General features: G+C 36.0%; 1 protein-coding gene across 4 annotated transcripts in view; it reads left to right on the top strand.

Annotated features, from left to right (window-relative positions):
- Nucleotides 1–11,079, top strand: part of RBPJ (recombination signal binding protein for immunoglobulin kappa J region) — a 151,525-nt gene extending 140,446 nt beyond the window's left edge. For all 4 annotated transcript variants that reach the window (XM_035324759.1, XM_035324760.1, XM_035324761.1 and 1 more), the window contains exons 7-11: nt 37–149; nt 2,279–2,419; nt 5,868–6,023; nt 6,700–6,803; nt 6,915–11,079. In XM_035324759.1, coding sequence (XP_035180650.1) covers nt 37–149; nt 2,279–2,419; nt 5,868–6,023; nt 6,700–6,803; nt 6,915–7,230 — 830 coding nt within the window. In that variant the 3' untranslated portion in view covers nt 7,231–11,079. The remainder of the gene's footprint in view (nt 1–36; nt 150–2,278; nt 2,420–5,867; nt 6,024–6,699; nt 6,804–6,914) is intronic.
- Nucleotides 11,080–12,323: the final 1,244 nt, after the last annotated feature.

The raw sequence follows: 12,323 nt of genomic DNA, 5'->3' as shown, positions 1-12,323 counted from the left end.
TAAAACAAGTAATGTGGAACTTCCTGTTTCGTGCAGTGGATGATGATGAATCAGAAGGAGAAGAATTCACAGTGAGAGACGGCTACATTCATTATGGGCAGACTGTCAAACTTGTATGCTCAGTTACTGGCATGGCACTCCCAAGACTGGTACAGTTTAATTTCTCCAGTGCTATAATTAATTAGTAGATGGTTAGAGTAATTGCATAGTTGGTTTTGCATTGTTTACAATTTTGGCTTTATATGTTTCCTTTTAGTAATATGTGTTTTATATGGAAAACGGCATTCATTTTAATAAAAGCATATTTTTCTCTTTGTATCTGCATATTACTTCTGTAAGTAAAGAACAGCTTGTAAATTAAGCACAGGGAATTATTTTTTCAAAATTCAAACCTAACAAAGTAGGTTAATCTGCACGCTGTACTTAAGAAAATTCAAGTCTATTTTAAAAACAGTAATGTAGGTCACAGTGTAGCAAAATACTTTCAATATTGAATAGATGAATAAAGACTTTATAACCTGTAGGACAATGCATTTGTTGAGTTCAGCACAGATTAAAAAATATTCTGCTGATGTGAAACTAAAAGCAAACCAAAACCAAGTATGTACTTCTAAGGCTACATCATTATACCAACATCTTGCAAAAACATTTTGTTCATTTACTAATGCTGTATTAAATATGTAACATTGGAACTACATTTAGAATGATTTTAAAACAAATGAGAAACTTTCAACCATTTGTCACAGATAGAAAATTGGTTGAGATCTTAAGATTTGTGAACTAAAAAAATCTTTTCTCAATGGATACACAGTAATGTTATTTATAAATAAATTTAAGTAGAATTGCAATTTCTTCTCCTGTTTTCTGCACCTAATGCCGTCCTGAATGGAATTTTTTGACTAATAATAAACCATGCTTCCTATGAGATATTTTGTGAACTTCTTTTAAATATGCTAATATAAAACCAACCTTCTCTACAGGAAGGTTTTTCTTCCCCTTCCTAGAGGTATCTTTCTTAGACCATAATGCAAAATTCTGACCTAATATCAAACTCAGCTAAAAAATAAAGTAGACTACTTTTATTAAATGGTATAAAATGATAATATAAATAAATCTCAAAAAAAAAAAATCATGTTATTTGACACACAAATCCAGACCCAGTTATTACTGATCTGGTTCAGCACATGTCAGGTTCAGTAAGAGGGATCTCATTTTATTTGTGGGCGTCATGTTAATGTTTTCTTCTGCCTGAAGTAGATGCCATCATTTATGATTCCAGAAACCTTATTTGTAGGTAGAAATAGATTTGCAGATTAAAACAAATCAGGCTCAATGTTTCTGTTATGTTTGCTATTGAAAACATTAGAAGTGTTGCCTTACAAGAGTGATTTGAAGGTGATGCAATTTCAAGGTAACTTGCAGACATTGCAAGTTGATGTGAGGAACAAGTTAACCTTGAAAATTGTGTTGCAAATAATACCATTTATTACCATTAGAAATCCCAGAAGACATGGCTGGCTTTCTAATTGTTGGTTTAGAAATCTTCAGGCACTATGGCTGCTGCTTCTGCTGATGTTGCATGACATGATGAAGTATTAGACTTTTTTTCTAGAAGTTGAGTTAAAATTCCGAGCTACCCATTTCGACTGTCTGTAAGGGAATAACTTAATTTTTTATAAGTGTAACAGCTCTGAATTAAATTAGCATATATTTTTGCACAGACCTGCCAGCTTGTAAGGAATAATTGTTCTTTGCAGTTTCCTTTAAGTTGTATTTAATAACCAGCTGTTAAGATATACTATGATAGTTGTGTTTCCAAAAGTGTACTTAAGGACATCTCGATACCTTTAAAGTAAATCCTTATTTTCAGCTGTTTTGGTTCATTAGCCAGTCTGCCATAACATTCTTGATGCTGTTGATGGTAGAAGCATGTGCTTCTGCAGACAGAAGCCTGTTAATACCTGATCTATTGTTCTTTTGTATCAAGAAATGGAACAAAAGTAGATTTTGCTCTAGCCTGCACTTGCTTTTTGCTGTAAGAGTGGGGAAAAATTTAAAATATATATGCTTGCAACACACTGAAGCAGTAGTACTGAGTGTCACTTCAATATTGTATCCTTGCAGAAGTACTAGGAATTATGAATCTGATGTTGGTATTAAAACAGGTGGCATGGAAACTTGAAAAATACAACCTCTTTTACTAATAGTACGTATGTAATTGTCGACATAATGAAGTACAGAGATTGTCCTAAACATATATGTACAATTTCATTCACAGATAATTCGAAAAGTAGATAAACAAACAGCGTTATTGGATGCAGATGATCCAGTATCGCAGCTCCATAAGTGTGCGTTTTACCTTAAAGACACTGAGAGAATGTATTTGTGCCTTTCCCAGGAGAGAATAATCCAGTTTCAAGTGAGTTGTTTAAACCTGTTTGAATAGATGAGAAGTGTGGTTGCAGACTTTTCCCAAATAATCCCAAAATATGTATGAATGCCAGTTTTGCAGTTGGTTTTGGATGAGTCTAATATTTTGTTTTGAAAAGACAGAGGATGGAAAGCAACACCTTTTATCTTTCTCTTTCCAAAATGTTTTTTTTTCTTTCCCCATAACCTCTTCCACACCTGTCTAGACAATGAATTTCTGTTTTCTTCAGTGGAAGAAATGGAAACACAGAATACTGTGAATTAACAAGTTGACATGCTAGTGGAGTTGCACCATTTATTTGTCTGCCCACTTCTAGCTTACAGCAAATAGGACATAATAGAGTTCATTATAGTCATATCTCATGATATACTTAGCAGTGTTACACTGTCTTGCTCTTGGCTAAGAGCATAAACATACAGACAGTTAAGGCAGTTGACCATGGTGATTTGTAAAGACACGGAAATTTGATTTGTCCCTAAAGAATGTAGCCATCTCTGTCTTCAATAATGTTTCTCCAGCAGGTGGGAAAAAAATATACCTAATGAGCTATTTTAACAGGAACAAACCCCAAGGAATAGCTGTAAAAAGGAAAAAAAAAAGAAGTGTGCAATTGTTCTGACAGCTCATATAATACGCTAACAAACTGGGTTTAGTCTCATTTATGTTATCATGCTTTTAGCAGACTTTTAGGATGGCAATTCCCATTAGAATAATAAGACCTCCATCAGATTTAAGCCCATCTGAGTATTGCAGCATATTCTCTTTAAAAATCCAGGGCAGCTCAAATATCAAAAGGGATTTGAGAGATAATGTGCCCCAGGAAGATCACCACACTCAGGAAACATTCGGGAATTACTTAGGAGATGAGCTCTGGCATCCAGGATAAGAAAGGTAGAAGCAGGAAAGTGGAAATCAAACTTTTTAAAGATTTCCCTTAATTTAAGGGAAGGGAAAAGAAAGATTGGTAAAGTCTCAATTTACTTCTATCCTAAACTGGGACAGTGGAAAGAATATGAGATGCTTTGTTCATATTTTCAGGAAACATTCATGACCTACAGATCAGTAGTGGCCACATGTAGTGGTTCTTCCCCTAGTGGATAGCAGAGATAATAAATCTATTGAAGTACTTTCTCGTAAAGCAGAATGGGTCTTTGTCAGGACGAAGAGAAAGCAATGAAACAGGAATTGCAGTAACTTGGAGTCAGCCTTGTTGTTTGATCTTTCTCAAACTACCCTGACGGAAGGGCTGAATGAAGAAGCAACTCCTGCTTCTGTGACAGCTGCCTTACTTTCAATATCCTGGAAATGCCCAGGGGCCTGCAGGGACGTCCTAACACTCTACAATTTATGCAACACTTGCAGAGCCCAGTCTGATAAGAGTTCTGAATTTTCCATGAGAGTAGAGCTGACGTAAAAGGACAACCCACTCTTAGGATTTTTTTATTTTTTTTAGAGGAGTTGGTACCTGCTTTTTTTATTTGTTTAATAACATCTGTTAACTTGCACATCAGGCTGTTATCACTCTTCGGTAACTGAAATCAAGGCAGAAGATAAACTCTTCCTGCCAGTGGCCAGAAAGACTGTTTTATCCTGTTTTATTTCTTTCTTCCTTTAGACCAGAAGACCGAGAAAGGGAAAAAAGCATGTGTGGCATCTTTCACCTGCTGAGTATTGACTGCTGAATATAGTTCCTATAGCAGGTGCCTAGCCAGTCTGTGGTCACTGTGGGGAAAAAAAAACAAACACACTTTAGGGTGACAGTTGTAATGGATGAATGAAAATAGCCCAGTATGGAGAAACTAAAGGCTTAAAGCAGAAGGGCTATAGAAAGCTAGCAGTACAGCATGAACCTACAAAAAAAGGATTAAGAGCTACAACCCTGACTCTGCCTTTGGTAACATTTTGTAGCCATTTAGTCCATGACTTTGACTCCTTTTGACTTGCGTTTACCAGTCCTTGGGGAATTTTCTCCTTTATTAATGTTGTGCAGTTTGTTTCCCATCCTGTCTCCATGTGAAACTAGACAATTCGTGAGGTACTAAGCTTGGCCTTAGAGCATTTCGACCTTCCGGTGCTGCCTGTTGAAAAAGTTAGGAAAGTTTGGGGGAAAAACAGAAAAAGAGCCTGAAGGTAAATTGCCATACTTGAAAATGGCAAAGACAAATGTTTCTCTTGTAGTCTTCTGAGGATTTCTGTGACAGGAGGAGTAACGTGTTCTTGAAATGATTCTTCAACATAGCAGGGTTGTCAGAACAAATTCTGTGGCATTTTGAGTCAGGTCTGAAGGGACAAGTCAAGGATGATGTACAGGCTCGTTCATTTTTGATAGCCTTGTTTTTATTTGTTACGGGTTGAAGCATGTTAGTCCATTCGTGCCAACAGGAATTGTAGTCTACCTGCGTGGAAAATGTCCTTTGTCAAAATAATATACAATAGTTTCTCTTTAGAAGTTGGGCTAGTAATTTAGAAGCTTCATCTGTTTCTAATAAGATCATTTGAGTCTTGAGCTGGGAAAGATCTGTATTTCTACTCTTGCTGCAGGCTTTTCTTGAAAGCCATTTTCAATAGTTTTTAACCTCATCATATCAGAATGAAGAGTCCACCCAAATTCAGCTTTGATCTTGACTTCCGTTCATCTGAACTAGACAATTTGTGCTAGTTTATCTAATCCGTGAAGTTTATCTGCCAGTTCTGAATAGTAAAGTCTATGGTTATATACGTAGATGCACTTAAAGCTTTATGGAAGCAAACAGAATTTAGGTATTAAACTTAAAATTTTTCAGTCCATCTTTTTTTCTGCGTTTAACCTGTGTGCTGTTGGTTGCTGGATAATGGAATTGTTCAGAGAGGCTTCTGCTGCCATAACGAAGTAGCATAACATACCCATTTGCAAGGTTGTCATTTCAGCTTCTCCCACGTCTTTGCACAAACACTGAAATATGAATTTGTTTTTTCCATCATTTTATAGGTGAACAACTTTAAAAAAAAAAAAGTCTTAAAAGTCTTGGCAATTGGCCAGGTAACATTCATGCAATGAAAAGTATTCCCTGTCAGTCTGTGGCTGTTTTGGTCACTTTGTCACTAACAGAAGGTCCTACTAAAATACCTACTTCTAGTTGCTGCAGGTTTTGTTAATGGCTATTGAATAATGTTAAAACTTGGGAAGCTGAACTGAAATGAAAACTATTAAATAAATCCAACTCAAGAAGGTTGGAGAGGCGGCTATGTCATAGGTGAGAATTAAAATGCTCTCAGAAGTTTGTGTTTCTGTTAGGTTTGTTGAATTGTATGTGACTATTTCCCTAGTGTATTTTGTTAGAGGAAAAACGGGAAAACGTGTTATTGAACTAATAGACACTGTTAATGACTGAGATGCTTTTTAGCTCTATGACTGTCAAACAATTTTACAGATCAGTTTTCAAACTTTCTTTCTAAGGCCACTCCATGCCCAAAAGAACCAAATAAAGAAATGATTAATGACGGAGCTTCTTGGACAATCATTAGCACAGATAAAGCAGAGTACACATTTTATGAGGGGATGGGACCGGTCCATGCTCCAGTGACACCTGTGCCTGTTGTAGAAAGTCTTCAAGTAAGTGATTTATGTATTTACATTTTTTATAAGCTCTTTGATGTGAGATTATTTTTGTCATGCCGATTTCACCTTCATAGCACCTTTGGAGGCTACTGTAGGAAAACATTGATACTAACTTTATAAATGGTAAAATTGCTTTATGTTGCAATAATTTTTCTCAGTTAAGTTTCAGAATATGTGAGCATATCCATCACAGCAATAATATTAATACTGTTATTAATATGTTAAGAGTTTTATTTTTAAAAATACTGGGATGGTGATATCCTTAGGACTTTTGTTTATTTAGGAATTGATTTTGACTCTTAAAACAGTTATTTATGCATTAAATGGAGGCAGACTGAAACCTTATTAAGAAATGAGCCACCCACTGTTGAAAAACTTGGTCTTCTAACGTATTCTCAGAAAGATTCTTTTTTCTTTGTTTTCAAAGCCATACTTGCTTTTTTATTTTAAATGGTCGCTATCCCTACAGGATATCAAATTACTTGGCAGTATCTGTTTGAAGAGTTTACTTGACAATTCAGTTGTGCGGGTCTGTTTATTTCAGTTTCATCCAGCTAATAGAAACAGCGTAGTTTATAGTTCTTGTATATACTGTGAAGTTTTTTTGAGGGTCTTCTTGTCTTTATTAATTTTTTGTGGGTTTTCTCTTTTCTGCTCACCCCCAATCCAGTTGAATGGTGGCGGGGATGTAGCAATGTTGGAACTTACAGGACAGAACTTCACTCCAAATTTACGTGTCTGGTTCGGGGATGTGGAAGCTGAAACCATGTACAGGTACTGTATTTGCTGCTGCTTTTATAGTGGCTACGTTTTACTGGATGCTTTCCACAGTGTATACTCATTCTGTAAGCATTGTTATACTCAGTTGATTCTCCTGTTTTTCAGATGTGCAGAGAGCATGCTATGCGTTGTTCCAGATATTTCTGCATTTCGAGAGGGTTGGAGGTGGGTCCGTCAACCAGTCCAAGTTCCAGTAACTTTGGTCCGTAACGATGGCATAATTTACTCCACCAGCCTTACCTTTACATACACACCGGAACCAGGGCCACGACCGCACTGCAGTGCTGCTGGAGCAATCCTCAGAGCCAACTCTAGCCTCATGGCTTCCAGTGAAACAACTGCAAACAGCGAGGGAAGTTACACGAATGTCAGCACAAATCCAACCAACGTCACATCATCTACAGCAACTGTGGTTTCCTAACTACCGTTGTTTGTTTGGACTTTAACTGACTTTTAAGTGCTACATTCAAGAGAACTGAACAATTTTTGTGGTTTCATGGGAAAACACCTTTCCATTTTAGGTGATATTATTTTGAACCTTGTTACCTGCAAGTGCTGATCTTAATATAGAAGCCACAATAAAAAAAAATAGATCCGAAACATAAGAACTTTATTGAAAATCTATTTTTCAGCTGTTTTTTTTTTTAATGGGCAAGAAATAAAAATGTGGCTGGGATACATGTTGAGCAAACTAGAAAACATGAACACAACATAGTTTTTATGGACCAAGGAACTTGTATAAGCTTTAGTATAAAAGGTACATTTTCACCATACCTTTTTTGTATCACAACATATAGTACACTTTTGTTACCAAATAGTTTATATTTTTTTTCCTCTGAGCTTTTGCTCTGAAGTATATTCAGGTTCCAAGCCTGACCATGCTTGTATAATCTAATTACCATACTCTTCCAGTTTTAAAAAAATATATATATTTTTGGTCTGTGGCTGGAACTGTTCCTTTTTTTAAACTGAAGTCTTGTGACTTTTTATGAACTGAAATTGTTTTTATTTCAGCAAGTAGAACCTTGTAAAGGCCAGCATATTTTTTTTAAGATTATATGAAGTCTGTGCAAAAGCTTTAAAAAATGCCTCTGCCTTGCCTGCAATACATGCAATGTATGTTAACTTTAGTGCTCTGTTTTCAGTCATTGTTAATAGTTATTTCTGTTTTCCTTTTTTAAAATATGTATTTATAGTGATAATTCTTGAGGTTCTAACATTACGTGAGTTTTTTTAAGTGGCATCTGAAGCAGTCATGTTAATGATTGTTCGTGTCACAGGCATATGTTGGTGTTTTTGAAGGGTTGTTACTGGGTTACTCCCCCTCTCCTTTCACAGTCATTGCATCTGAAAATGTTTCAGGATCTGTTCAGGTTTTTCTAATCTTGTACATAATTTGTATTAAGTGTAAGTTAAATGTTTTATTTCAAAAGTGGAATGTTCCCAATAACTTCATTTGGCAGCATGTCTTCTGTCTTGTTGGCATGTAACTAAAATATCATGAGAAGTGTGTACTGCAAACGGGATTGGTAGCTGATGCCCTTCATCACTGAGAATCGCAAAAAGCATGTTTTTCATCATACTGTTCCGTAAATTAGGCCAGACTTCAGCGTACCACTTGTATCGAGAATGTGTTTTCATTGTGAAGTGATCATACCGTAATAACTAGAAGTAAATTTTATTACTGGGAAATGGGCAAATAGAAAATTGCAAAAGCACTATGAAGATGTCAACTCCTCCCATCCTTGTTTCCTGTGGGTTTCTCTTTCCCTGCCAACAGCTTGTGCAACGTTCAAGTCTTCTCTCCATCATAAATTTAAGGCTCATTTGCACTTTGACTTTGTTGGTTGTTGTGTTTGTTTTTCATTTTGACTTTGCCATGTTTTATCCCTCCTTGTAGACCTGCCTGTTTCATTTGTATTTGAAAATATATTCCAGTAGTTCATTTGTAGTCACAGAACTAGGCATAGACTCATAGGACAAGTTTTGATAGCGTGATCTTCCTCTTTAAAAGCCAAAATACAGATGTTATGGTGTGTTCAGCCTTTTCTGTACCCTGAGCGTGAGCCACAACTACTGTGTAAATGTGAACCTGTGGCTTCCTACAGTGCATTGCTTTCAAGCTTACCTGTTGGCGATTTTCACAGAGTTTTTGTCTGACCACTTACTCCAGTTCCAACACCCACACCGTTTTAAAGCATTGTCTGCACCGTGTGTGTGTACTCCGACGCTCCATTCTACTTGTTTGCTTTAGTGCTGTTGTACATGTGAAAATGATGTGGTTAAAGGAAGAAATCAGTTGTAAAACATATTTAGCTAAATAGTTGAAATCAGTGCCACTGTCCTTTTAAAATGTGCTTGTATTCTACCACAGGCCTTCATATTTGCTCTTCTGTGTTATGAAACTTATTCCCATGACATAGTCACAATGCTGGTTCTTAGCACTAGTGAATACTGCCTCACCTCATCTCTGTTCAGTGACCAAGGGCAGAATTCATTGTGGCCTTATCTCTGTTTTAAACTGTTTACTGGCATTTACTTGCAAATCTGTTTACTTGTGTATGTGCTATAAAACTTCATGTTAATCGTTTTGTGGCAGGAATCATTTCAGCATTTTTGTTCAAAGCACATAAGTATCTTACAGTACTGCTTAAATCAAGAGCCACAGATTTTCATCATTAATCAGAATTAAAATACATGATACATGTATCGGATTTAGAAGGCTATTCAAGAACAAACCATGATACACACACAGTAGGCAAAGCATAACAAGCCTTTTAACCTTCAGAGAATATTTTAGATAGCTTTTCAGAACTTGACACCTGCTTTTATACTCATTATTTAAAGTTTTTTACATATAAATGCAATACTTTTTTATATTCAGTTTCTTTATTTGCAATAATTTCGCCCAATAGATATATTATGATACTCCTTGACTTGTAAAGAACCTGATGTCTTAGCCTAATTTCTGCTGTTCTACACACTACAGCCTAGTGGGTGAAAAACAGATTATTAAGTTGTGCTTACAAAACTATTTTAAACCCCATTTTTCCCTTGGGCTTGTGGCTCTGTTGTTGCCAGTAGCTATTTTGTAGTACAGAAATGGTCTTCCAGGTCCTTACTGTTGTTCAGATGTCCAGTTGTTCAGATATGTTATCTTCCTGAACCTTTTCCTGTGGGGTGTTATTGTTACATTTATTGGCCTTGTGAGCTGTTAACCAATTTTCATGATATTAACAATATCTCAGCATTTTGATAAAACTACTTTTAGAGTGTTTCAATATGAAACAGTTATAACTGTTCAAGTCTAGCTGTTAAGTCTGCTGTTAATTCTGTATACATAGAAATTGAGTCTGTGTTCAGAATGTTGTTATAGTTCCAACTGTAGGATGCAAAAGCAAATTAAGTGCTCAAATTTAGCTCTGCCTTTTCTTGTTTTCTTTTGTTTGGAACTGCGTTTCAGAATTCAACACTAGCATAGTCTTTAATAACCTGCTGCTGATGTTTTTCCTAATTATGTGCCCTGGGGGCATCCCACAACTGTGTTAATAATGATATTCTGTACTTCTTTTCATTGCACAGACTTGTAAGATCAGAATGGTTACCTGAAAAGACATGAACTCGAGGCATAAATCTGTGAATTCCCCATATACAAAATATGAATGCCAAGTGAAACAAAATGTCTATTAAAAGTAAGCTACCCACTTGTAGATTAAAAGACTCCGTAGAGGTGTCCATCTTGAAACTAGATGCTCTTCAATTATTAACCATACTATTTACTTTCTTTCAAAAGCAGCTGTGTTTATGAGTACTGAACAAATGTGTATACTTTCCTGTGCCAGACTTTTGACTTTGTTTTCAAGCACTGTACTGTGGGATTGAGTGGCAGCTTTGTTAGAAAAAGTATCTTAGGGTTTCTACTTAACCCTTTTAGGACTGAACAATTTGTTCCCTTTAGAAGCTGTAAAATAAACAAACAGTTCTGACCTTGTAAGCATTCTGTGTTCAACACTGCATTTGCCCCATATGGAGGTGCTATGCTAATGTCTTTTTTTTTTTTTAAGTCCTGTAGCATGTGTACACATTCAGTCTTAAAAGGGTTATTTTTACAAACTGTGCACCTGTAAAGTTTCTTAGCAATAAGGTAGAAAAATGAGCAAATTTTTACCATAATTTTGTAGAATTAATTGCTCAGTTCCATATTTCATCAAGAAAAACCCTGCAATATGGGCAGTTTTGAGGATTAAATAAAAGTGAAATGTAAACCACATAAAAGTGTTTTTTGTCAAGTGTACTGTGTGTGTGTATATGTGCATATATCAGGCCTCATTTTTTTCTACAAGGCTAAAGATAAATGCCATGTTACTGTTGATGTGACAAACATAATTGAACATCTGTACGATGATAGATCATAAAAGTAGTTATGACTTGATCAGGTGTTGAACCGTGCCACGTTTTTGTGGGCTCTTTTCAATGTTAACCAAGGAATATGTTTGTTTTGGATGGTTTTATTTTTTTTGGTTGGTCGTTTTTTTGTGCATGAACAGTGAGGTCATCTGTGGAACCAGAACAACACAAAAGAAGACCAAGCCCAGGAGTGGAAAAGTCATCACTAGTTGTGAGGCCATGCACGCTGGACTCCACTTAACACGGGATATGGAATGTCCACCCAAAAAGCTGGTTTTCCAAACTAAATCTGTTTCATTATGGCTTGTACAATTGCTGGAGTTAGATAAGAAACTGTTTTTTTCCAATAATGTAACAAAAAAGGTTCACTTTTTGATATTATTTATTAAATAAGAAAAAAACGAACTGTGTTTGTTTAACTTCAGCAGCTTTATTATTGCAACTAGTGTTTACCTGATCCCTTTTCATCCTTTTCTTACTTGCAGACTGCCAGATATTTATTTATGAATAAGACCTGTGGAAATGCAGCAAGCTGGTTTGTTTTTTGCTCTGAGAGGATACTCCAGAAGGGTTGCTAATTTAATTGTTAGACTGCAAAGGGGCCATACGTGATTGTTAAGATGTGGAGAGAACAAAAAAAATGGATTTGAGAACATAAGTAGATACTTTTGACTCTAAAGAAACATTACGGATGCTTTTCTGAAACATCTGCAAAGGTAAATGCAATTCTTTAAAACACAAAACGGGCAGAAAATTGGTCTGTTTGAAATAGGGACAGCATGGGCAGATTACCCTTCAAAATTATTTTAAAACCCTTGCGGTTCAGTGCTGGAATGATAAACCGACTTTTCTGGAAGACGCTAGAAATGAGATCTTTTCTGAGGTTTCGGTAAAGAGGATGGCAACTTGCTAAACTTCAATGTTGGCATAACTGGAAGAAATGGTATGGGATGGTGCTCATTTTAGATAAACAAGTACAGATTAAAAAAAAAAAAAAAGTCTTCACCTAAATCTTCATCTGAACCTTGGCAATTGGCTGTGCAGGTAGTGTCAACGGTACATCTTGTTAAAATCCAGATTAGAGGTTTAAAAGGAGAATAGTGTGAA

The sequence above is a fragment of the Oxyura jamaicensis genome, chromosome 4 (assembly GCF_011077185.1).
Source record: "Oxyura jamaicensis isolate SHBP4307 breed ruddy duck chromosome 4, BPBGC_Ojam_1.0, whole genome shotgun sequence".
Classification (NCBI taxonomy): Eukaryota; Metazoa; Chordata; class Aves; order Anseriformes; family Anatidae; genus Oxyura; species Oxyura jamaicensis.
Note: the sequence above shows the minus strand (reverse complement) of the source record. Positions and strands in the feature narration are given on the sequence as shown.